General features: G+C 38.0%; 1 protein-coding gene and 1 long non-coding RNA gene across 3 annotated transcripts; one reads left to right on the plus strand and one right to left on the minus strand.

The window, feature by feature from the left end:
- Window positions 1–55: 55 nt before the first annotated feature.
- Window positions 56–26,135, minus strand: rasgrp4 (RAS guanyl releasing protein 4). 2 transcript variants are annotated; one of them, XM_008426521.3, is made up of 17 exons: window positions 26,000–26,135; window positions 17,696–17,871; window positions 15,360–15,471; window positions 15,118–15,180; window positions 14,903–15,034; window positions 14,019–14,160; window positions 11,198–11,371; window positions 9,852–9,968; window positions 6,190–6,465; window positions 6,026–6,106; window positions 5,697–5,801; window positions 5,489–5,598; window positions 4,329–4,479; window positions 4,216–4,252; window positions 2,910–3,041; window positions 2,592–2,794; window positions 56–1,629 (listed from the first exon to the last, which is right to left on the minus strand). In XM_008426521.3, the coding sequence occupies exons 1-17, from the start codon at window positions 26,014–26,016 to the stop codon at window positions 1,519–1,521; spliced, it is 2,139 nt and encodes a 712-aa protein (XP_008424743.1). In that variant the 5' UTR covers window positions 26,017–26,135; the 3' UTR covers window positions 56–1,518. The 2 variants fall into 2 exon arrangements, with proteins under 2 accessions (XP_008424743.1, XP_008424742.1); XM_008426520.3 differs by having other exon boundaries at window positions 15,118–15,471.
- On the plus strand, window positions 1,546–26,298 carry LOC103475111 (uncharacterized). The gene is made up of 3 exons (XR_535291.2): window positions 1,546–1,636; window positions 25,433–25,795; window positions 26,022–26,298. It is a non-coding gene; the product is annotated as an uncharacterized LOC103475111 (long non-coding RNA).
- Window positions 26,299–26,938: the final 640 nt, after the last annotated feature.

Genomic DNA, 26,938 nt, shown 5'->3' on the forward strand with positions numbered 1-26,938 from the left:
TGGAAAATGTCTTTTTGGTTCCCAATTTTTAAAGGAAAGTCGAACACAACACATATGACTGTATTTGTATTTCTCTTTATTTGTTTGATAAAACTGAAATCAACAAAGGACAAAAGGAGGAAGATGAGAATAATTAGACCGTGTGTTGTTCCAGTGCAGTCCTGCTGAACCGTAAATGAAGAAATTTTATTTTCAGGGCAGGAAATAAACATTTTGCTTGCATGTTGCTTCAAAACATTATCAAGTGGTGCCGAACGAGTCCAGTGTCGTCGCGCTGCATTCCAGTTACTTCGTACAATACAGTGTTAGGGCCATGCTAAAAAATTAAAATGAGAATAAAGTCAGTATTACAGCTTTACCAGAATAAAGTTGAAATAATACAAGTTGTAAACGACCGTCATATTAAGACTTTTCTCATATTCAACTAATTCTCATTCAGTGGTAATCCGTTTATTCTCGTAATAACTTACTCGTATTATTTTGGCTATATTCTCATAAAGTTGTCCAATAAGCCGAAATACAAGTTGTAATAAGTTGTATCACAAGAATAATCAGTTTTATGAGAAAGCGGTAGAAATGCAAGTCGTAATAGTATTATGAATCTAATGAAAATACAAATCGCAAAAATGGATTAAAATCAAAATTTGAAGTCATACTAATACGAGAATAGTTATGAGTATTGTATTATTTTGACTTCATTCCCTTACAACTTTATTCTCGTATTTAATTTTTATTTATTTTCTGGCCCTAATACCTGGGAAGTGGGAACTCGAAGCTGGATTTTACCCGAGGTGACGGCAACATGGCGATACCCAAAAACATCGTTTTCAATACATCATTTCAAGTGATAGTTTCCGCCTTTAGTTTTTTCAGGTTATGTAGTTTTAGATGCTACATGTAACATTGATTTGAGGTACATTTTTTACACATCTTGTAAAATAAACATGTTTCCACCACATCTTGCTACTATTGATGTGAGGAGAGGCCATATTGAAACAGGAAGTCGGCCTTAACTGGGGGTAGTCGGTGTTACAGTTTATTCTTCCCACTGGGAAGTCGGAATTTCCCAGCTCTTGGTAAAACTGGAACGCAGCATCAGTTTCAGTGACATTATCAAATTCAATCCCAAATAAAGTCATGCGTTTACTTACCCAATTTACTAATCATTCGTCTTAGCTGCCGAAGTTGTACTAAATATTTGTTTTTGCTGCTTAGTGTTAATTTCCTACCCTGCTCCTGTGTGTTAAGCCCAAGAAATGTCTGTAAGTTTGCAGAAATTCATCTTAGCACCAGAAATGCAAGGCACGTGTTCTTCAAATAAAACAAGGTTTTCATAAATTACACAGGAAACCAAAAAAAAAAAAAAAAACCGCTTGAAAACTCCAGAGTCAAACTAACAAGAACGTCACAACTATGAAGTCCATTTACAGCCAAGAGTCTGATAAGTTCGACGTCAGCGGCGGAACAAACATGGCGGCGGCGCCGGTTGGCTTTTTGTCCGAGGAGGAAGAGGAGCGTTCAGTCCGGCTCTCGGCTTTTGTCTTTGTGCAGATGAAGCTCGTCCAGCTTGTCCTGGAGGAAGGAAACCGGCATGGAGCAACCTCTGCTTCGGTGCGGCAGCGTCTTGGCCTGGAAGGTGAGTGAAACGGGAAAACTGTTTAACCACAGCGCCCATGTTATAACTAGCCTAGCAGAGAGAAACGGGGCGGGTGTAATCAGTTCGTACATGATGGTGATTGGCAGAGCTAAGTGCCGCTCCCTTGCTCTGATTGGTTGTTTCTGACTGAGCGGTTTCTTTCTACAGATGACGCTCAACTTGATTTTTTACCCCCCAGATTCTGTCTGACATTTTACTGACCGTTACTACAAATGTATTTAAAAAATAAGATGGTGTATTAGGACTGAAAAAAGAGTATATTTCTGCCAAATAATTTTGTGATTAATAAAAACATGGAAAATTTTGAGTTTGAAATGTCAAAAGATTTTCTAGAAAAAACTCAGAAATGTTGATTGTCCAAAATTTTCTAAAAAGAAAAAAAGATATTAATGAGTTTGAAAAACTTAAAAAATTTTGACTTTTGAAACTTAGTAATGTTCATGTTTTTTCTAGAAAAATTTTGAGATTAAACTAAAAAATTTCTAGGTTTTTTTCAAGCCAAATTTTGACTTTTGAAGCTCAGAAATGTCCTTATTTTTCTAGAAAATTTAGGGGGTTTTTTGGCGAAAATGTACTTGATTTTTTTCTATCTACCATGGTGTCGTAAAAGCATTGTTTAGTCAAGAATTAAAACCAACAAAACATCACTTTTCTTATTAAAATTTAAAACAATTACTCTTTAAAGTTACAGCTTAAAATTATGAGTGCAGTTTCCTTTAGCTGCAAGTTATTTAAAAAACATACATTTACAGGAGATTTTTAGTGTTTTTCACTTAAAGTAGAAGCTCCTGTACAGATAATTAAAATAAATCTATCTTTCATACTGCAGCCTTAAATTTGATGCCAAATGGTATCCTATAATCTGCTCTTGTAAAAACCAAATTAAAGTTGGTGTAAAGATCCCCTCTTTCTGTCAGGTGTGTTTACGTCTCACCCGTCTGTCAGGGGACGCGTGTCCAACACAGTTGAGGTGGTTTCCCCTCCGGTCTTTCCTCTCAGGCGTCCAAACCCCGGGGTCGGTCTGAGTGGAGCGGTCCGACAGCGTGGAATCGCCCGCGTTCTGTGTCCAGTCTGACGTTACTCTGTTCTGTTCAGTGTCGTTGCTTTGGGGGAAAACGAAGGCCTCTTCCTCTGAACCTGGTGGAGAGAATCACATACGAGGTTATTTACACGGAGGTGTGTGTGTGTGTGTGTGTGTGTGTGTGTGTGTGTGTGTGTGTGTGTGTGTGTGTTGTTTGGATGAAGCACACACCCCAGCTGTTGCCCTTGGTTCTGGAGTCAGGAGCGGGAGTGCACGGACACGACCCGGTTGTGTTTTTGTGTTTCTTCTGGCAACCCATCCGCACCAGATCCCTGCAGTGTCGGTGACAGTTTATCCCACAATCTAAGAGCAAGACGCACAACAAGGACAAAACTTAACAAAACATTTTTAAAGTTCCCTTAAAAAAAGATCAAAAAGTTAACAGGTGAAGATGATCGTTTGTAAAGTTACATAGTCAAACATGGATGGTAATAATTTGGGTCCTGCAGCTCAGCTTGTCGAGAGAGAAAATAAATGTATCATTCATGTGTTCACAATGTTATTCACTTTAGATTTATAAATGTCACAATCCCAAACTAAATATTTTGATTCAAGTCAAACATTTATCTTGGAGCTAAATATTTAGTTTGCTAAATAAACAGTTTGCACCAAGCTAAACATTTAGCTCCATGCTAAATATTTAGCTTCTAACTAAATATTTAGAACCAAGCAAAATATTCAGTTTGGAGCTAAATATTTAGAAGAAAGCTAAATATTTAGTTTGCTAAATAAACATTTAGCACCAAGCTAAACATTTAGCTCCATGCTAAATATTTAGTTAGAAGCTAAACATTTAGCTCCATGCTAAATATTTAGCTTCTAACTAAATATTTAGAACAAAGCTAAATATTTAGTTTGCTAAATAAACAGTTAGCACCAAGCTAAACATTTAGCTCCATGCTAAATATTTAGCTACTAACTAAATATTAAGAACCAAGCAAAATATTCAGTTTTGAGCTAAATCGTTAGTTAGAAAACAATTCAGTTTTCTTAATAGTTAGTTTGGAAACTAACTATTTAGCTTGTAACTTCATTCAGTTATTCCAAGCTGAATACTTAGTTTGGAGCCAAATATTTAGAAGAAAGCTAAATATTTTGTTTGTTAATTGAACATTTAGTGTCAACACACTAAATATTTAGTACCAAGCTGCATAATCAGTTAAATATTTAATTAGCTAGCTAAATGTTTAGCTCCAAGCTAAATATGTGGCACCAATCAAGCTTTATATAACACTGGAGCCAAAAAAACTCAACACCTGAAGGCTGACTGAACTGTGCACGGCTCTGGATCCATAATATGATCTTCTATGTTCAGATGAGATAAAACTAAATAAACTCTCTGAAATATTTTTAGATATGTTGTTTGGAGCAGTTATGCAGCAATCAATTTCTTTAACTCAATGTGGCTTTAAGTTGTCTTTCTCCTTTAATAACGGTGAACATGATTCATCTGTGGGCATGTTGGGCCTTGTCTTACCTTTGCAGTGGTAGCCCTGTTTGATGACGCCCCACAGCTGAACAGGACAGAGACGACAGGTCACTCTCAACATTTGGTTCAAAACAGAAGCACAACAAGCCGCTGATACTCACGAAGCCTCCACACGTGTCGCAGAACGTCGGCCGCTTGTACGTCGTCTCGTGGAAGTTATGCGTCTCGTTGAAGTTGTAGCCTAGCTTAGCGCAGACGGACATTCCTCTCATGAAGTAAGAGGTGATTTCTTCTCGGCTGATTTGCCCCTCCCTGGGAAGAAGAATTTACCCAATTAGGACCTAAAATCATGAGTTTTTTTTTTTTTATGTAGTAGATGTTTTACCATACCATACCAACTTTATTTATAAAGCACTTTAAAACAACCACAGCTGATACAAAGTGCTGTACATTAAAACACAGCATAATACAAAAATAAAAAACTCTTACAGTTTAAAAACAAAAACATACACTCTAAAACTAGATCCTGCAGGAGTTAAAAGCCAAGTAAAATAAATGGGTTTTAAGACGAACTTTAAAAGTTTTACTGGATGTTTTATTGTGGGACGAATACAAGAAACATACAATCTGATGTTGAATTGGCTTTGTTCAGAACCAAAGCTAATTCATGACACCAGCAGAAGAAACTTTAGCAGTTTTGCACAACAAAAACAGAAAATCCTACCAAGTATTTTTGACCTAGTTTATAGAGTAAATATCTTGGCACATTTAAAATAAAACTAAACTTGCCTTGTTTTAAATCAAAATTTGTTCATGTTGATGAAAGAGCACTAGTTCCACTGGCAGATTAGTTCACTAAAAACAAGACATTTTTCTCATAAGTGAAATAATCTGCCAGTGGAACTAGACCTGGGTTGCTAGGTTACGGGCCTGGCTTGGCTGGGGTTGCTAGGCGACGGGCTGGGCTTGCCTGGGGTTGCTAGGTAACGGTGCAGTGGAACATTCTACCAGTTGAACTAGAACTTTTTAAAGGTTTCAAGGATTTTGTAATACCAGCTTCCCTTGTTTGTGGTACAAAATTTGGACTCGGGTCCCAGATTAAGACATCTAATAAAATATATACAATAAAGTAATAACCCTTTTCACCAATATTATTGACTTCAAAGTTAAAGCCAGCTTTTATTTCTTCCTTAAAATTTACTTTTAAGGAAGTAACTTTAAAAGTTTCGTCTTATTTCAAGATATTTCGGAGCAGAAAACAGGAAATGACTCAGTGAAATGTTGTGGTTTTTGCAGTGTGGGTCTGGCTAAGCGTCCCCACCTGTCAGTTTCTTGAGTGCAGTAGGTGAATGGAAAGTTGGCTGCTATTTTCTCAAAGTCCTCCAGTGAAATGTAGCCGTCCTGGTTCAGGTCGTAGTTCTTCATGATGGACTGCAGGGGGCAGCAGAGAAGCAGAAGTTGCCAACTGTCAGTTCTGCTTTAGGAGCGTCTGAATGCGCGGAAGTGAAAGGCAGGAGAGTCGTACTCACATCCACCATCTGTTTGACGTGTTTTGAGATGGTGTCGGAGTCGAGGCGGGGGGTGACCCCAGATCCCCATTCTGCCACTACCGGCGGTTTAACAGGAGCGACAGGCTGTGGACCGACACACCAAGGACTGTGAGAAACAAGAAGAAAAAGCACACCCACCACATAATACACTTCCCTAACGTACGACTCTTTGATGTGGCTCACTTTGAAGTATTTCTGCATAGAGCCTGTGCTTTTGGTTTCAAAACGTTACACCCACAGAAAGCGAGAAGATGTCCATTTTGTTTCGTGACAAACAGGTTGCATAAGCTCACTCTGGATCTCCGTACCTGAATCTTGGGGTTTTTGGGCTCCTTGTTGTATGACAGCTCGTATATCTCATCCTCTGTGTAGTACAAGTCTAAAGACAGCTAAAGATTTAAAACACACATGAATTAAGATGTTCTTGAACTGCTTGGCGGCCATTTTTTTTGTTTTTCCTCCCGTCCCCCACCGTGAGCAGATGCAGAAGGTCTTTGTTGGCCTCGAACGGCGGCTTGCAGCTGTGGATGGCCAGCAGGTCGTTGATGTTGCTGTACAGGTGCTGCAGTTTGCTCAGGTTGATCTTCTCCTCGTCGATGTAGTCCGGCAGCGCCTCGTTGAGTGAGATCAGGTCCTTCAGGTGGACACCCAGGATGGGCACCTTGAAGCCCCGGCACTCGTTGTAGACCCGCCGGTAGTTGCTGTAGTTGCTCCGCGAAGAGAGGAGTTCTGTGAATTCACTCAGGACCTGTTGGGCAACGAAGAGCCGGAAAAGTTGAGGTTGCTTCAACCCAGTACTGTCAATCGATTAAAAAAAATGTAATCATGATTAATCACATCGTGATTAATGATATTATGATTGATCACAATAAATCACATCATGATGAATCATAATGTCTTTAATCATGATTCATCATGATGTGATTAATCATTATTAATCACATGATTAGTTATGATTAATCGTGATTAATCACCTTATTATTAATCACGATTAATCACAATGTGATTATGATTAATCATGGTTTATAACATCATTAATCACATTTATCATGATTAGTTATTAATGAAAGCAATCTGAAAGTTAACTGGTCTTTGTTGCCCAAAAGGTCCACGATTAATCACGATTAATCGTGATTAATGACAATCACGATGAATTACAATTAATGACGATTAATCACGATTAATCGTGATTAATGACAATCACAATGAATTACAATTAATGATGATTAATCATGATTAATCGCTATGTTTAACTTTGTAAGCTTGTAATATAAATGTGAATGTAGTTAAAATGCAAGTAATTCTTTTTTTATTTAATTTTTTTGCAGCAGAAAGCAGGAAATGTAGTTGCTGCGATACTGCACTGCAAAAACAAAATCTTATCAAGTATTTTTTTGGTCTACTTTCCAGTGCAAATTTCTTAGCACACCTGAAATAAGACAAAACTATTTTACAAGTAACTTTTTTTAGCAAGATATAGAGGCTCGTTTTAAATCAATAATTATCAATATTGATGGAAAAGTTATATTTCCACTGGCAGATTATTTCACTTATAGGAAAAATAACTTCTCTACCTTCTGAACTGTATTTTTATAGTATCATTCCTGATGAAACCAATAAATCAGCTCAGATTCCAGATGGACGGTTGGTCAGTATGTCCATGTCAAACTGATCTTTTCCACCAGTTTCTATCTTCCACCTGGCTGACGGATCTGCCTGCCTGGTCACGTCTGCATGACCAAATTACTTCCAACGTGTTAAGTTTAGATGTCAGGTTGTGTTTATAAACGACCTTTGGCAGATTTGACCTTTACGACATGTTTGGCGTGTGTTGACATCCTGAGTGAAACTGAACCTTATCTTTGTTTTGCCACCTTCTCATTTACAGATTTAGCTTTAGCTTTTATTTATTACTTTTTTCTTCTTTTTTTACTTTAGCTGTTTAAGCTGCTTCGTAAAAAGCTATATATTCTGGTTTTTTCTCCTTAAAATAGTTTACATTTTGCCTTTCAAACAGAAACTTTACTGTTCTTTTCAACTGAAACATGAGATTTGATCTGTATTTTACGTGGTGTCCCTCAGGGCTCCATTGTAGGACCTTTTCTTTATTTGGCGCACACTTATTCTTGGTTCGCTTAGAAGCATATTTAACAGATCTTTTCATCAAACTTATTCAGGTAGTCATATGGCGTCCCTCAGGGATTCGTTTTAGGCCCTTTTTTGCTAATTTTCCTTGGTTAGATTAGAATCTGTTTAACTCACTCTAAGCAGATTATTTCCACTTGTACTGCTCATTTTAAGACTCTGAATCACTAAAATAATCAAACCTACTTAGTTCTTCTTATTTAGATTATAAATGTTTTTGTCCTCTTGAAAAAAAGACATTCGAATGTCTCATGATGGTACAAATCTCTTCCGTAAGAGTTTTTTTGACGGCTTAATGATCAGAGAAAAAGGGTTTAATAAACATTAAAAGAGTGAAACCATCAGGTGTTGCAGTGAAAAGTGCCTAGTCAAAGTCAAATAAACCGTTTGACGAATCCACCTCACCTAAAGGCGTAGTCTGGTTTTGTTGATCAAAAATAGAATAGTCCGTTTTGCATTTGTCTTGGCTGCTGATATGGAAATATTAAGCAAATCCACCACAGACCAGCATCAATATGTTACAAAGGAAAAGCCTGGACAGCAAACAGGAAGTTGTAAACAGACTTTTCACTCTGACAAAACGCTTTAAAACATCACAGGATATCATATCTGCTAACCTACTGAAAGCTGATTTGTGTTTTTGAAAGAGTCTTACTTTCAGAGCCCAGAATCCAGTTTTTTAGTTTGTTTTACATCAAAGTGTGGAGAACATTTCATTAATTTACCTTTTTAAGAAGAACTGCAGCTTCAGAGGCAAAGTCTTAGTTCATAAGCTAAATGATTAGCTCTGACCCACAAGCGAAACATTTAGCTAGTGGCCAAATATTTAGCTTCAAACTAGATACTTTGTTTGAAAATAAATGCTTTGTTTATCTTAATTAACAAACTAAATATTTAGTTTGAAATGAAATATGTACATTGTAAAGTAATTATCTTATTTAGATTACTAACTAGTTAGCTTGTAGCTAACTAAATTAACTATTTAGCTTGTAGCTAGCTATTTAGCAAGTTAAGCTAGCATGCTGAATAGTTTTGAGCTAACTATCAAATTAAACGAGCTTGCTAAATAGTTTGTAGCTAAGTATTTAGCAAGTTAAACTAGCAGGCTCAATAGCTCTGAGCTAACTATTTAGCAAGTTAAACTAGCATGCTAAATAGCTTTGAGCTAACTATCAAATTAAACGAGCTTGCTAAATAGTTTGTAGCTAAGTATTTAGCAAGTTAAACTAACACGCTCAATAGCTCTGAGCTAACTATTTAGCAAGTTAAACTAGCATGCTAAATAGCTTTGAGCTAACTATCAAATTAAACGAGCTTGCTAAATAGTTTGTAGCTAAGTATTTAGCAAGTTAAACTAACACGCTCAATAGCTCTGAGCTAACTATTTAGCAAGTTAAACTAGCATGCTAAATAGCTTTGAGCTAACTATCAAATTAAACGAGCTTGCTAAATAGTTTGTAGCTAAGTATTTAGCAAGTTAAACTAGCAGGCTCAATAACTCTGAGCTAACTATTTAGCAAGTTAAACTAGCTTGCTAAATAGCTACAAGCTAAATAGTTTGCATCAATGCACTGTGGGGGTAAGTTGTTGACTTTTATGGATTAACCAATTAACAATTGGATAGAAAAAGTGCTTAATTTCTATATTTATTTAACAAACATTTTAACCAAGTGAAGCAAAAATGGTCCCTAAAGGAGTTCTGGGTTGAACATATTATCAGATGAATAACTTTTTTTTAAATTTTGTTTTATTTTAAATGCAAAATGTATTTCTTTTTTTACAGCTTTGGCTTAATTACTGCTCTGACTGTGTTATTCTTTCATCAAATGGTCTTTTTTGAGTCTGTATACTCTAATAATTAACTGATTACCAAATCAGTTATACAAATAACTGATGAATCACAATTAATCGTTTCAGTCCTATAAGCTAATATCTGGTAGGTAACCAGCCACCAGGCCGGACTGTGAGGTTAGTTTGGTGCTGAAATACCTTGGTGATGTCGGGGGGCAGCAGGTTGGACGTGTCTTTGAGGCGAGAGATCGAACTGTGACAGAGGCCTCCGGTCACCGCCATTAGAGTGTTAAAGTTTTGCAAAGCTCTCAGTTTCTACAGGAGGAAGAAAAAGCATCTTAAACAATTTGAAAATGGCCCCATGACTCCCTACACTGCAAAAACATAAAACCTTACCAAGTATTTATTTTTTGGTTTGGTTTCTAGTGCAAATTCCTTAGTATAATTAGACACAACTAACTTATGAGTAACTTTTTTTTAAACAGGTGCTTGGTTAAATCAGTAACTCCTTGATACTGATGAAAAGGTACTAGTTCCACTCACAATTATTCCACTTATATCAATTCCCATTTTATGAGTGAAATAATCTACCAGTGGATCCAGTTATTTCGTATCTTGCTATTTTTCATCAATATTAAGAAATTATTTACTTGAAACAAGCTCTTATATCTTCCTGAAAAGTTGTTTCTAAATCTTATGTCTTATTTCAACTGCATTCAGACGTTTGCACCAGAAACTCGACCAAAATGTTTGGTCAGATTTTGTGTTTTTGCAGTGTAGAAGTTACAGAAGTATATTTCTGGAGACCGGAGCCACAAGGGCAACATGAAACACGTTACGCACTGCAAAAACACAAAATCTTAAGTACTTTTTATCTAGTTTCTTGTCTGAACATCTTAGTGCACTGTAAATAAGACAAACCCACTTAGAAGTAACTTTTTTAGCAAGAAATGGGAGCTTGTTTTTGGTCACCGTAATAATCATGACAATCTGCCAGTGGAACAAGAATTTTTTTCATCAATATTATTGAATTATTAACTAAAACAAGTTCATATTTCTTGCTGAAAAGTTACTTCCAAGTCAGTTTTGTTCTTTTCAAATTTTGTGTTTTTGCAGTGTAAAAGTTAGAGAAGTATATTTCTGGTTAACATCAAACACATTTTGCACTGCAAAAACACAAAATCTTAAGTATTTTTTTGTCTAGTTTCTAGTGTAAATATGTTGGTTCTCTTTAAAGAAAACAAAACTATCAGCAAGATGGGATCTTATTTTAAATCAAGATCTTTAAAATATAAACCAATTAATTTCTTAATATTGTTGAGAAAGTACTACTTTCATTGGCAATTATTTCACTTATAACAACAAATTTTCCTATGTTATAAATAGAAAAACCTGCCATTTCTCATCAATACTAATGAATTGTTGAATTAAAACAAACTCCTATCTCTTCCTGAACGGCTGCTGATGTTTGCACCAGAAGCCAGACCAAAAATATTTGGTAATATTTAGTGTTTTTGCAGTGCGTTTAACAGTTAAAGTAGTACCTGAGCCACATGGATGTACTTGGTGAAGACCTGGGCTCTCTGCTGGGCGGTGTGTCTGCTGAGGATCATCAGCTGGACCCACTGCGAGACGCCGTTGCACATCATGACGGACCGCTCCAGCGCCGGGTTGTCCCTCACAGAACCTCGCACCACGTAGCTGCGGTAGTCCAGGAACTGACCAGAAAAAACGCATCGCATTAAAAAGCCAACCAGCTTCTGAAACTCTCCACAGATTCTATCCTCTAATCTGCGACTGAAAGAGAAACGCAGTCAGTTTAAGATGCTGCTGCAGGAAAATCTCACACTGAAAACGTGTGAACACACAACCTTTAATCTGAGCACATTCGCTCAAAACTGAAAAATCACATCTTTAGAAATAATCTGCAGCAAAATCCCCAAAGCCACGGCTAATGGCACTCATAAAGATTCATATAAAGTTAATTTAAATAATAAAAAGTCTCTAAAAACCTTTGATTAGTAATGATCAGTAAACGTCCTAAAGTGACCTGAAGCAGAGGTCAATTTCTCCTGCTCACTCTTCAATATGGGAAAGACATGAGAACATGTTGATGTTATTGAGTATCTTAGCTTGATTTTTCAACACATCATGTTTCTAACTAAAGGAGTGATTCTGCTGAAACGATTAATCAGATTAATCGTGATTAATCAATTATTGAAATAATTGTGAACTAATTTAGCTATCGATTAATCGTTAACTGGGGTATACAAACTCTAAAAAAAGACAATTTAATGAAAAAAACAACATAGTCAGAGCAGTAATTAAAACAAAACCTTACAAAAATGCAAATATTTAAGATAAAAACGTTTTGTCTGTAAATAAGTTTCACCCAGAACTCCTCAAGTGGCTTCACCAGATTCAAATCTATGAAAATATCTCCTGTTGTGACCCAATTATTAAAAATAAACGGATCCGCCCTACGCTGTTCTGATGTTAAGCAGAAAGAGCTTCTAGCATGTTGATGTAAACGTATTTACCTTAGCAACAAATGATCAAACGTTCACTAAAAAAATGCTGTTGTTGCGTTTTAGGTAATAAAACATTTATTTCTTATTTGAAATAGCAATTGGTGTATTTGTTTATTGACATTTTTAATGTATTTGTAATATCATGTGTCTGACTAAAGGAGTGATTCTGCTGAAACGATTAATCGTGATTAATCAATTATTGAAATAATTGTGAACTAATTTAGCTATCGATTAATCGTTAACTGGGGTATACAGACTCTAAAAAAAGACAATTTAATGAAAAAAACAACATAATCAGAGCAGTAATTAAAACAAAACCTTACAAAAATGCAAATATTTAAGATAAAAACGTTTTGTCTGTAAATAAGTTTCACCCAGAACTCCTCAAGTGGCTTCACCAGATTCAAATCTATGAAAATATCTCCTGTTGTGACCCAATTATTAAAAATAAACGGATCCGCCCTACGCTGTTCTGATATCAAGCAGAAAGAGCTTCTAGCATGTTGATGTTAAACGTATTTACCTTAGCAACAAATGATCAAACATTCACTAAAAAAGATGTTGTTGCGTTTTATGTAATAAAACATTTATTTCTTATTTGAAATAGCAATTGGTGTATTTGTTTATTAGCATTTTTAATGTATTTGTAATATTGTATAAAAATGCAAAAGTGGTTAAATGAGAAACTTGCAGAATGTGCCATTTTTAGTCTGATTAATCAATAGAATAATCGATTAATCGATAGAACAGCCGATTAATCGATGGGGTAATTGATTATTAAAAGTTGCAGCTCTGTCTTGGTTATATTTCTAGTCTTGGTTATATTTTTAGCAGCCTCCGTTGGAGCCTCTGGTCAGCCATTTTCTAAGCTGTGTGCAGTTTGTCCCCAGAGAAGTGGCCCAGATTATGGCATTCAGGTCATTCAAGGCTTTGCGGTTGAGCAGATGTTGAAATCAAACTTTGTGCTGCACTCTCAATCCGGTGGCACTGAAACTGATGTCATTTTGCATGAGAGAAAACAAAACAAAAAGTTAACGTATAGTTTGCAGTGCGGCCCGGCGGCCAGTTGATCTGGACCAACTTTTTGTGGCCCCCAACTTCAGTTGAAGAAAGAAATCAATTCGTTTATCAAACGTTTTATTTCTGATCTCCGTGGAATTATTATTGGCCTCATAGAAATGGCTTGATTTTAGTTTTTAGGTTGTTGTTGTTTTTTTGACTCAGTGATTTTGGACCATGTGATAAAAATGTTGGCTATTCCTCACATAAGGGTTTCATATGGGTCAAAATTGATAATTATTAGTTTTTTGTTTTTGTTTTAAATAACTGCCAAACGAGTCACCTGACCTTCAGTTTTCTCTCCACGCCATTGTTTTTTAAAATATTTTTAAGCAGTTATGAGGCGCAGTGGGGAAACTTTAAACTGCTACACAAGTTACTCAGAAGGTCGTTGCTAGGCAACGAAGTTGGGGGGCGGGGACTTCCCAGAAGGTTGTTGCCAGGCAACCGAAGAGCGAGCGAGTTGGTTGATTCCACCAACTTCTCTTGGTGGTGATGGATCAGAGCTCAGTGAATGTCGAATATTCTACCAGATATATTATCTATTGATATTGATCACGTATTTATCTGGGTATATGTTGTTATTGATTTGTTGCCCAACCACTACAGAAGCAGGGATGTTAGGTTGACCTTTGACCTTCTGAACACCTACAGCCTGTTGCTTTCTGCTTGTTGCGTTTACATCAAGCATTGAGAAAGTATTATTTTAAATGAGTATATGAATAGCTTTGTGTGTTCAGTGGCCGTTTCCACCGTCGCTGAGCTGCAAACGTACCGAGACGCTGCAGAAGTTCTTGAACTCCAGGTAGCTCAGATGCTCGGCCATCTCATCCGGCTCCATGTGGTCGAATATTAACGACACCTTCCTCTTCTTCACCGAGGGCGAAGGCGCCTGCGATGCGTTCAGATGAGGGTTTCTGGGAAAAAAAACAAAACAAATAAAGGAACGGAATCAGGACAGAAATAGACAGACGTTTTATTTATAGAGAGTTTTCAGACATGCCCAACTGAGCAAACGACAACTGCAGTACATGGTGGCGCACTGCAAAAACACAAAGTCCTACCGAGTATTTCTGACTAGTTTCTAGTGTAAATATCTCAGTTTTGTCTTATTTCAAGTGTTTACAGGCAGATTTTTAGACAGACATAGGAGCTAATTCCTTCATATTTATAAACATTACAAGGTTATTTCACTTATAAGAAGACATTTCTAAATGTCAGTGGAAGTTAATCAATATTAAGAAATTATTGATTTAAAATAAACTCTGTAAAAAACACAAAACTTTACCAAGTATTTTTGGTTTAGCTTCCAGCGCAAATATTTAATACGCTTTAAATAAAACAAAACTAACTCACAAGTATCTTTTCAGTAAGATATGGGAGTTTCAAGCCAATAATTCTTGAAATTATTTTGGCAGATTATTTAATTTATAACAAGACATCTTTCCTGTCTTATAAGTGAAGTAATCTGATAGTAAAACTAGACATTTTTCATCAATATTCAAGATTATTGACTTAAAAGAAGCTCATAAATCTTCCCTAAAGCTACTTATAAGTTAGTTTTGTCTCAGTTCAAGTGTCCTGAGATGTTTTACTAGAAGCTGGAGTTAAAACTACTTTGTGTTTTTGCAGTGCGTCTCTAACGACAACATGACTCACATGCAGGAGGTGTCGATGAGCTGCGAGTGCGTCTTCTCCCCATCCAGCTGGACCAGCTCCCACAGATCCCCCATGGTCTGCTCCAGGAGGGGGTCCTTCTCAAAAACGGCCGGGAACTGGCTGATCCACTGCCTTACCCCCGGAGCCCAACACAAAACATGTTTACGACTCGCAAACCGAGCCGGAGGACCGTTTCTGCCGCTGCCACTACTCACCTGACCAGGTGGCAGATCTGCGCCCGCCTCAGTCCCCGTTTGTCTATGGGACAATCCTTATAAGTGACAGGAAATGGAGTCAAAGATTCAAACCCGAATGAAGGACATGAACGTGAACTCCCAGCTGCTCTGCAGGAGTCCAGACAAAGCTTTGGCTGTTCGCTGATCTGATTATAACTTTCTAAACATGTGATTTTGGAGCGGAGCGCCAGTCGGTCCAGCAGCAGCGGCTCAAAGGATATAAGGTGAGGAGTTTCTGGACGAACATCTGAGACGGAACCACCCAGCTGTGCATCATCAGGGTCATGTGGACCAGCTGCGAACCGCGGGAGCTGGGCATCTTCCCCTCCGAATCTGGGAGGAAAAAAAACACAGCGATGCGTTTGCTGGGTTGAATTTATTCAAAATGGGACAAAGTAGAGCACAGAGATGTGCTGCACCAGCTAGCTAAACATGCTAACTTCCACCTGTTCTCCATCAAAACCATGAAATGTTAAAAATTCAACACAAAACTGGAAGAGAAATGGAAATAATCTCAACACAAACCGTCAGAAGAACAAAACCCTGAAAAAAACACAAAATGTTGCCAAGTGGTTTTGGTGCAAATATCTGAAATAAGACGAAACTAACTTATAGGTAACGTTTCAGTAAGATATAGGAGCTTGTTTTAAGTAAATAATTCCCTAATATTGATTAAAAAATACTAGCTCCATTTCAGATTATATCATTTATAACATGGATAAAATGTTTGTTATAAGTGAAATAATCTGCCAATAGAACTGGTACATTTTTTTTATAAATATTGAAGAATTAATTACTTCTTTAAAAAAAAACTCTGATGTCTTGTTGAAAAATTACTTGTAAGTTAGTTTTGTCTTATTTAAGGTAAATGTTGTCTTATCCTTCTCTTGTCTTACTTGGTAAAACTTTGTATTTCTGTAGTGTTCAAATGTGTGTTGCACTGCAAAAACACAACATCTCGCCAAGTTTTTTTTGTCTAGTTTCTAGTGCAAATATCTTAGTTCACTTGAACTACGACAAAACTAACTTATAAATAACTTTTCATCAAGATATAGAAGCTGAAGATGTAAGCAGTTTTTCAAATTTCTCTGTAGAGAGCTAATTTAGATTTAGGACAACACCGTCTTTAATTCAACGCTTCTCTAAAATATCAGATTTGGAACAAAAGTGTCCAAAACGAACAATAACTGGGGTGGTCTTACCGTCTTTCGTGACCTCTGCAAAAACAAAGTGTTTTTTGGTGTAAACATCTTATTACACATGAAATAAAACAAAAATAACTTTTTAGCAAGTTATATAGAAGCTTATTTTTAAGTCAATAATTTCTTAATATTAATGAAAAAGTTCTAGTTCCACTGGTAGAATGTTCCACTGCGCCGTTACCTAGCAACCCCAGCTAGGCCCAGCCCGTAACCTAGCAACCAGTTCCAGTTCTACTGGCAGGCTGTTTCACTAACATGGGGAAACTGTCTTAATATAACTGAATGATACCCCAGTTGTACTAGAACTTTTTCATCAGTATTGAGAAACTATTGACTGAAACGAAGCTCCCATATCCTGCTGAAAAGTTCATTTTATCTTATTATATCTAGGGCTGTGAGAATCCTTGTTAAATGGCGCTTTAACTAAAACTCTGAGGTGTGAGAATCCTTGTTAAATGGCGCTTTAACTAAAACTCTGAGGTGTGAGAATCCTTGTTAAATGGCGCTTTAACTAAAACTCTGAGGTGTGAGAATCCTTGTTAAATGGCGCTTTAACTAAAACTCTGAGGTGTGAGAATCCTTGTTAAATGGCGCTTTAACTAAAACTCTGAGGTGTGAGAATCCTTGTTAAATGGCGTTTTAACTAAAACTCTGAGGTCTAAGAATCCTTGTTAAATGGCGCTTTAACTAAAACTCTGAGGTGTGAGAATCCTTGTTAAATGACGTTTTAACTAAAACTCTGAGGTGTGAGAATCCTTGTTAAATGGCGTTTTAACTAAAACTCTGAGGTGTGAGATGTTTAACTGAAGTCCTACAAGGGGTTTTAATGTTTTTATCTTTAACCTTTTTTCTTTTTTTTTAAATTCTCTGTCTTTCTGTTTATTCTCTGTCACATGATGTTTTTATTTTAATTATGTGAAGCACTTTGAAATGCCTTGCTGCTGAAATGTGCTACACAAATAAAATGTGATTGATTGATTGATTGATAATTACCAGTGTGGTAAGATATCTACACTAGAAACTAGGCCAGAAATAGTTGGTCTTAAAGTTTGTGTTTCTACAGTGTAAGTGACGTATTTCTCCAGGTTTTTGTGTTTTAGTTGAGCTGATTGATTTTAAACAAAAAGCAGGAAAAGTTTCTGCCTCCCATCTAAACGGAACTTGTCAAAAACGGACCTGCCCGTTTTTGTGTCTCTTACGCTTTCTCTCCATTATGCAACCTTGTTTTGATGGCGACTAAAGGCACATGACACTCTGTAGGCACGTGTGTGTGTGTGTGTGTGTGTGTGTGTGTGTGTGTGTGTGTGTGTGTGTGTGTGTGTGTGTGTGTGAGAAACAAAAGGCAGGAGCCGAACCGAAACAGTTGAGGCAGCGCTGGATGAGCTCGTCCAGGCTGGCGGCGCTGGCGCTGGGCGCGGAGCCGGGGCTCTGCAGGGCCTTGCTGATGTCCTGCGGACTGGGGCATGTGTTCCTCCGGCGCTGGACCAGCTTCCTGCTCTTCAGCCCGCCGGGAGTCTCAGCATTGGGTTTCCTTAGAGCGAGTCAGAGGAGTTTGTGGAGGGGGAAACGGAGAGCATCAGACAGATTTAGAACATCAGTTGTCTAGAAATAAGTAGAGCAACTTGTGGCGAGCTCGGCGCGGGTCAGCATGTGCGGAGGCGCAGCGCCCCACATCAGATAAACTGAGCTGCGGCTCTGTGAGGCGTCACGCACGGAAAGCGGCTCAGCTTCACACTCTGCACACAGACACTGGTTTGGTTTCTTTATTCCAAGTCGCACAGAAAAGCCAAACGAACGAGAGCTGCAGCTTTCAGAGGTTTTCAGGTTTATTTACACGTTTGAATGCTCTGCAGAAACATAAAGTATTTCTCTCTGGAAATCTCTTGGTACACTCGAAGTAAACAAAATAAACGTACAAAATAACTTTTCAGGAAGTTGTAGGGGCGTGTTTTAAGTAGATTCCCCAGCAGATTATTTCACTTGCAACATGGGAAAAATATAAGTGAGATGATTTGCTGGAACTTCAACAATCTCTTACAGCGTCATAAAAAGTTACTTTTGAGCTAATTTTGTCTTATTTCAAGTGGACTAAGATATTTCCACAAGAAACTAGACAAATATAGTTGGTATGATTTTTGTGTTTTTACAGTGTGAACCACCTCATGCACTGCAAAAACAGAAAAAAAAAGTATTTTTGTTCTGGTTTCTAGTGCAAATATCTGAAATAAGAGAAAAACTAACACTTTTTAAACCTTTTATGAGGAAATAGGAGCTTGTTTCAAGTTGAGAAAGTTCTAGTTCAGCTGGTAGAATGTTCCACTGCGCAGTTACCTAGCAACCCCAGCCAAGCCCAGCCCGTAACCTAGCAACCGAGTTCCGAATCTACTGAAGTTCCTTGTAAGTCATAAATTCTCCATTTTGTCTTACTCCAAGTGTGTGAAGGTATTTGCACCAGAAACTAGACTTAAGGTACTTGGTAATGTTTTGTGTTTTTGCAGTTTTTATGCTGAGATTAGAGGAAAACTAAATGAGATTTAAACATGTTATTTTAAACACAAGGTTCATTAAAAACCCCGTCGAGCTCATTGAGTTTTAAATGAATCTGTTGAGCTACGTTGCAATCCGGGGGAGCCCAAAAAAGTCCCACGTTACGCCATTTCTGGATGCCGTCACCGTGGCAACACGTCGCGCGCGCGCACACACAGAGAGAGAAACCTCGCTAGTGCAATTGTTCTTGTGAAACACTGGAAATACGGTCCCGTTTTGAAGTCATTGGCTCAGCCCTGCCGAGTCACGCAGGGTGAGAGCTGTGACGTCACGAATGCCCACTTTTTCTGCGTGTCGTGATCAGATTTGTGCTTCCTCTTCAAAATCCACGTTGAGCAACGTTCCACTTTATTTCACAATAACAACTCCCTGATTCTGTTTGCTCCCTTTTTTTTTTTTTTTTTTTAAAGTGCAATTGAAAAAAAACAACACAATTTTGCCAAGTAGCTTCATCTGGTTTCAAGTGTAAATACACGAAACTAACTGAAAAGTAACTTTTCATAGAGAAATATGAGCTTATTTTAAGCTAATGATTCCTTAACATTGATGAAAAAGTTCAACCGGCTAATTATCTCACTGATAGCAGGACGTTTTCCTGTTATAAATGGAATAATCTGCCAGTACTTACTGTAAACATTGAAGAATAACTGACTTATTTCTTGTTGAAAAGCTACTTATAAGTTAGTTTTGTCTGATTTTAAGTGTAATAAGATATTTGCACCATAAACAGGCAATAATACCTGTAGACTTTGTGTGAAACACATTAACTGTAAAAACACAAAACCTTAAGTATTTTTGGTCAAGTTTCTAATGCAAATATCTTGGCGCACTTAAAATATATTTACAAAAAGTGTTTCATTTGTAGAAAAAATGTCTTATTAGTGACATAATTAGCATTTTTTTTGTAAAAGAGTTATTGACTTAAAACGAGCTCTTATTTATTGTTGAGAAGCTACTTCTAAGTTAGCTTTGTTTTATTTTAAGTGTAGAAACATGTTGGCTCTAGAAACTAGACCAGAAGCGCTTGGTGAGACTCTGTTTTTGCAGTGCAGCTCTCAGTTAGCAGGTTGACGCTGAAGTAAAGCTCGTCGTTTTGCTCTCGGCTGCTCGTGTCCGTCTGACGGGAGAGCGATCTGCGTGAAACCGTGTCGGCCTCTCTTCTCCGCTGTACCAGGAAGCGCAGCCGCTTCGCAGAACTCGCAGAGAAGTTCCCTGAACGGCCAGACTTACATCCCCTTCTCTTCACTTCTGTGTGCGCGGCTCATTTCCCCCGGCCTGCTGGCGCTCGCCACACACACACACACACACACACACACACACAAACAGAAAACAGGAGCTTCAGTTTGTGCACAACACACAGGGTGACATTAACTCGTCTATTTATACCAACAGACGCCCCTATGCGCAGCTGCACCCAGGTAGAACTCCACACACCCCTCACTGGTGACCCCCGACCTGCGGCATCCTCACTGCAGCGCTGCAGGTGGTTCATGTTAAAACCTGCAGGGCGGCGAAACCCACACACACACACACACCCTGCCTACTATATTCAAAACACTCCCCAGTACAGCGTGAACCACTGTGGTTCAGCTCACGCTGCACTGCAAAAACACAAAATCCTACCAAGTATTTTTGGTTTTGTTTCTAGTTCAAACATCTTGGTGCACCTGAAATAAAACAAAACTAACTTACAGCTAAAGCTTCAGCGAGAAACGGGAGCTTGTTTAGGTCAATAATTCCTCAATATTGATCGGAAAAGTTTTAGTTCCTGGCAGATTATTCCAGGAAAAATGTTACCAGTGAAATAATCTGCTTTAGTTTTTATAAATATTCAAGTTATTCACTTAAAACAAGTTCTGATATCTTGCTTATAAGTTAGTTTTGTCTTATTTCAAGTTGCACTGGAATCTAGACCAAAAAATACTAAAAAAAATACTTAAGATTTTGCAATTTTTGTGCATTTCCAAAAGTATTTTCAAGTATTTATGTCTACTTTAGTGAAAATATCTTGAAATAGGACAAAACTAACTTACAAGTAATGTTCTGGCAACATATGCGCTTTTATTAAGCAATAATTCATTAATATTCATTAAAAAGTAACTGGTTCCGCTTGCAGATTATTTCAGAAGTGAAATAATCCTGGGTCTCCTGTATCTTGGTGAAAAGTTACACAATTTACCCAAAATTTATTGTCTAGTTTTGAGCGCAAACATCTTATTACTTGAATTAAGACAAAAATATATTCCAGGTAACTACAGCAAAATATAAGAGTTTGTTTTAAAGCAACAATTTCTTAATATTGATGAAAAGTTTTAGTTCCACTGGCAGATTATTCACTTATAATGTGACTTTTTTCCCCATTTTATTATTTATCTGCCAGTGGAACTAGAAGATTTTATCTTTACTTAAAAACACAGAATCTTACTGTCTGGTTTCATTTGCAAATATCTTGTTACACTTGAAATAAGACAAAATGAATTTACAAATAAATGTATAACAAGATAAAGCAGCTTGTTTTAAGTCAGAACGTCCTTAATATTGATTTAAAAATACCAGTGTGACTGGTAGATTATTTTACTTAAATCATGGGAAATACTTTTTCATAAATATTAAGGTAAAACATGCTGAAAACTACTTTTAAGTTGGTTTTGTCTTATTTCAAGTGCACTAAAATATCTGCACTAGAAGCGAGACAACACAAAGTACCGTTTGTCTAATTTATAGTGCAGTTATCTTAGTACTTGAAATAAACAAGACAAAAGTAACTTTTAAGTAACAATGTTGTGTTTTTGCAGTGTATTTATAAGGAAGAAGCAGAAGAAAAGATGCTAAATCGAGACGTTTCCCCTTTTTGTTCCTTTTGTTAAACCTTCTAAAATAAAAACCACAACAAGTTATTTTTACCCCAAAAACTTAATTAAAAGTTAAATCAATCACAGCTACAGGTTCCTCTTTCACCTGTTCGCCGTTTGGCTCGCAGTGAATCCACCTGCTGTCGAAGCAGCAGCCGCGCGCGCGCGCGGAGCCTGAAAACGCTGACGGGGAGACGTTGTTGACGTCATGACGTCAGCAGAGGGAATTTCCCCTCGTCTTTGCCTCTCAGGTGCGACTCGCCGCAGTTTCTCTGTTGTTTTTTTCACCGAACAACCAGAACAGAGACGGCGCTGTTGGTAAACATGCAAATCTGAACACAAGCGGACTCTGTTTGCGAACCGTTCATTTGCATCCGGCTCTTTCCTCCGAGTCCGGCGGTTCTGTGATTCTAAATTTAACGGCGCTTCCAGGGAAACTGGACTTTCTGCTGAATTTATCCGCTCTGACTTCCATTTAGGCGGATTGTTGGTTCAGTTCAAACGAGTTTGGAGTTGAAAATCTTTTTTTTTTCTCACCGATTAATGTGAAAAAGTAACTTTATCTGCACAGTAATGAATTTAATAAGACACTAATGTGAGGTTTGGCTTAATGTTTACAGTAGATCTGGGTAGTAACTACTTACATTTACTCCTTTACATGTACTTGAGTAATGTTCTTTCGAAAAAAAATTACTTTTATTAGTATTTCTACTACGCTGCACTTTGAGTAATTTTATTATGAAGTATTTTTGCTCTTGCTTGAGTAAAATTTCTGGATTTTCTACCAAATGAATGAAAAACAAACATGTTTTAACCAGAAATCCACCATAAAAAGACTCACATCTGCAGCTTCTGTTAAAGTTTCATCAGTTTTTTATTGAAATAAACTGATTTGGAAAAATTTTATTTTATTTTTTGATACTTATATGAATTATTGTCATTTTGGTTCTTAAATACCAAACTTTCCACTTAATATTTTGCTCCATCTGATGATGTAATTTTTAGATATTAAATGATTGATAATTTGATCAGTTTTCCTCTTTCTTGAGTAATATCTTGGTTTACAGTCATTTAACTTTTGGAGGATATTATTCTCCATTTTGTTTGTTTATATATATATTTTTTTTTTCACTTCTAGCAACAAAAATTTGATTTTTCTTAATTTTTCACTTTGTTTTGTCAAATGTGTTTCTGAGTAAAAAGAAACAAAAGCAGCAAGTAAAACAAAATGTTAATGTTTTACCTCACATTGTTCAGTGTACGGACACTTTGCCTTATCGGCCACACAGAATTACTCCAAGGACCACAAACGGCCCCCGCGCCACATGTTGAATCCCCCTGCTTCGGGGGGGGGAATCTGACCCAGAAATCAGCGTCTGGGTTTGCGCTCCCCGCCCCGATCCCGGGCGCCTCACTCTGGCAGGGGAAATGCAAATTCCTGGCTTTCTTTTCTTAATTGATTAATTGGTTCCCGGGCCCTTTGAAGGCCTGGATTGTGCGGCGGCTCCCTGCGCTCCGCTTCTCACAACCTGGGCTCTTGTTCCCCCTGCATGAAGGGCCATTCATCTAACTCTGCACTGCAAAAACACAACGTCTCACCAAGTACTTTTGGTCCAGTATAGTGAAAATATCCGAGCGCACTTGAAACGAGACAAAACTGACTTATTTCAGCTGAAAACAGAAACTGGTTTTCACTCAGTAATTCCTTAATATTCATGGAAGAAAAGCTCCATTTGCAGATTATTTAACTTAAAACAACACATCTTTTATAAGTAAAATAATCTACAAGTGGAACAATAGATTTTAACTTTTAATAGGGGAAAAATGTCCAGTTTACTTTTAAGATTATTTTAATTATAACTACGTTTTCATAAGGAATTATTTACTTAAACCTCCTATGTTTTTCTTAAAAGTTACTTGTTTGTCTTATTTCAAGTTTGCTGAGATATTTGCACTAGAATCTAGACAAAAATGTGAAATAAAAATAAAAAATCTTATCAAGTATTTTGGTTTAATTTGGTGCAAATATCTTATAACACTTAAATAAGACAAAAGTAACTTAAAAGTTACTTTTAAGAAAGATATAGGAACGCGCTTTAAGTAAATAAATCCTTAATATCGATTTAAAAAGTTCTAGTTATAAATTAAATAATCTGCCAGTGGAACAAGACATTAAAAGTTTATACTTATAACTCATATTTTTCATCAATAATAAGGAATTATTCACTTAAAACAAGCTCCTATATCTAAGTTACTAAGTTAGTTTATTTGCAATAAAAACTAGACCAAAACTAGTTGGTAAGATTTTGTGTTTTTTCAGTGTATTATGCAAGGTTGGGTATATTTAATTCATTTATGCTGATTAATTCCAATAAAAACCCAAATTAAGTCAGAAAATTCAAATATTGCAGAGCACCAATCAGAAAACGGCATTTTTGACGGCAGCTGTTGGAAAACCTGCCGACTCGGCAGTTTGACCGTCACCGACACCACGACCCGGATGAGCTTCCTAAAGACGCTGGACGTTCACAGACTCATGTTAACAGAAAGTTGAGTGGAAGGAAAAAAATCAGGTAGAAGCCAGAAGGACGAATGCTTCTACTCTTCAAGCTCATTAGAGAGTTTAAAGGGAGATTTACAAAATACGGGGGGATTCAGGAAGGATTGGCTCTGCACTGCAAAAACGCAAAACGTTACCAAATGTTGTTGGTCTAGTTTCTAGACATCTTAGCAAACTTGAAATAATACAAAACTGACTTACATGTAACTTTTTAGCAAAGATATCGGAGCTTATTTCACTTGTAACAAATTTTCAAATGCATAAAAAAAAAACATTAAAGAAAAACTCAAAACCACTTTTTTTTTCTTGCTCTCTGTGTCGGCTACGCTACAAACACAGACCCGTTGCCGTGGCAACTGACTGACAACAACGCAGCTAATGTATCAGGATTCAACACCAAAACACACACAAACGTTTCCCACACAAAGAACAGAAGAGCTTTATGTTTTTAGGCCTGATGTTTATTTATCTCTCATTATTAGTTGATCTCTGCGGGAGATTAGCTACAGCTGCTATTAGCCAAGCTAACACTGCGGTGGTTCATTTGCTAATTTAAACACCTGCTCTGTTTATCTGTCGGCTGTTTAGGTCGCCTTTCTTTTTTTATTATTCTGTAACTGAACTGAAATGCACAGAATCCTGCAGCACATCTACATGTTAAGATTTTCATGGTCAAGCTAGCATAACCTGGTTATGACCGTCCCTATTTCGTTTCTTAATTAAAACTTTTTCCTGACCTTTTCTAGTTGTCGTGGCGTAGCAAAGCACTGAGTCCATTTTTCTTTCATAGATCAGGTGCACATTTGAGATTTAGCACGTTATGCAACTTGACGGCTAGCTCCAATGCTAGTCATGTTGGCTAGCAGTTTTTGCCCTCCAGAAGGGGGATGGGTGCAGGAACCTGCTCGTGTGACATCACAACATGTTTCAAAATTAGCATAGGGACAATTATGTAACCCACAAACAATGGCCCTTATGGGGCCCAGTTTTCAGCCCATCTTCTCCCCGTTTGGGCCCAAATGAAATCAATTCTTGGGGAAAGACGGCGGTTAAAAATTTAGTTTCCAGCTACTGTGAGAAACCGTCCAGTCCTAACAGACGTGTTGCTGGTTTCTGTGCTGCCTTTTCCCCAGAGGGAGGGGAACCACGGTCGCGTGGCGGCTGGTTCGGGTCGTCTTTAAGCGAAGCCGGCCCAGAACCCACACGTTCATTCCAGTCAAGCTGATAACGCCTGCGGCCACAACTCCAGCAGTGGGAAATAGAAAAAAGTACCAGAGGAGGCACCGAAGCGGGACGCAGTCTACTGCAGCAAATGCAAACTTGAGGTGTCGTGGATGAACAACAGAAAACGGTTTTCAGCTGGACGGAGAAGGAAAGTTTAAAAAAAAGCAGAAGAAGTTTTCCACAGAGAGGCAGAGCGGTTACGCGCAGCTTGAACGTCAGGGCTGGGCTGTGTGCAGTGTACACACGCAGAGATAACTTCTCCTGTCCGACAGGTGAGCAGGTCACACACGCACTTATTCTTCTTTTTGCAATAAAATAAACATGAGAAAAGTAAAAGGCTCTCGAAGCGGGAAATTAAAAAAAAAAACCCAACAGGCTTTTGTTTCTTTTGAACCTCTTGCAGAAAAACCACACCAACACTGCATCTCACATTTAACCTCAGAGTTCACAGCTCGGCGCCGCCGCCTGCTCTTTACCTCTTGGTCTTGTTCATTGCAGCGCTCTCCTCCTCCGGTGGCGATCCGCTCGGGCATCTGAGCTACAGCTCCATGGTTGACCCCTACGCTCCCTCCTCCTCCTCCTCTTCCTCCTCCTGCTGTGTGTGTTTACAGGCGGGTGAGATGAGGGCCGCCTCACGCAGAGAAGTCATCCACGCCCGAGGAAACCGGCCCGTCGCTCCGTCTCTCGCTGCTGCCTATCGACCGCAAATCAGCAGCAGAGCAGTCCTGCTCATGTTGCCGTTTCCTGCAGCAAATTAAAGTTTAGAGAAGGCGCCTGAAGCGAGCTTTTTGGGTGCAAGAGCTGGCAGGTTTCAAGCACTTGTCCCCCTTCAACATAAACAAGTCAGCATCTTAGATGGAGGAACTGGCTCTGGCAGATAGGGGAACTTACTGCACTTTCTGTTTGTGTGTAAAAGTGTGTGTGTGTTCGTGCGAGGGGGAGGGGTGAGCAGCAAATACAAATGCAACACCAAGAGAGGAAGGAGGCGGAGAGGTGAGATAGTGATGAGCAATCATATGAGCCCCGTCAGGAGGCTTCGCATGTCACAGATAACGGGGGTATTTCAGCAACATCTGATGCAGGCGCAAGAAAAAACAAAACGTTAGCCGCTGAAAAATTCAGGGCAATTTATTCGTAAAAATTCACTGAAATCACCAATTAGACGAATGTTTGGTGTCGAATCATAACCTACGTATTGTGAATCTAATCAAATAAAATTGATGCCGTCTTCACTTTTTCTGGTGGATATTTTTCAAAATGGCCACCATGCTTGTAATATGTAACGTCTGCAGAAGTTATTGGCCGAGGTGGGCAGAGCTAACCAAAGCGCTAAGCTCTCAAACCACTCATTTCTGAGCTCGGATAATAATCTTAGCTCAGATGATGCTAAACCGATACAAACATAAACAACTGGA

The sequence above is a fragment of the Poecilia reticulata genome, chromosome 13, assembly GCF_904066995.2.
Source record: "Poecilia reticulata chromosome 13, P_reticulata-male-v2, whole genome shotgun sequence".
NCBI lineage: Eukaryota > Metazoa > Chordata > Actinopteri > Cyprinodontiformes > Poeciliidae > Poecilia > Poecilia reticulata.

Bases quoted from the DNA above. Each gene is read 5' to 3' on its own strand.
- rasgrp4 (XM_008426520.3), bottom strand. From the start codon at position 17,805: ATGCCCCAGTCCGCAGGACATCAGCAAGGCCCTGCAGAGCCCCGGCTC. The intron at 15,035-15,117 runs GTGAGTAGTGGC...TCCGGGGGTAAG, and splicing joins CAGATCTGCCACCTGGTCAG to GCAGTGGATCAGCCAGTTCC. The intron at 9,969-11,197 runs GTACTACTTTAA...TTCCTCCTGTAG, and splicing joins AGTACATCCATGTGGCTCAG to AAACTGAGAGCTTTGCAAAA.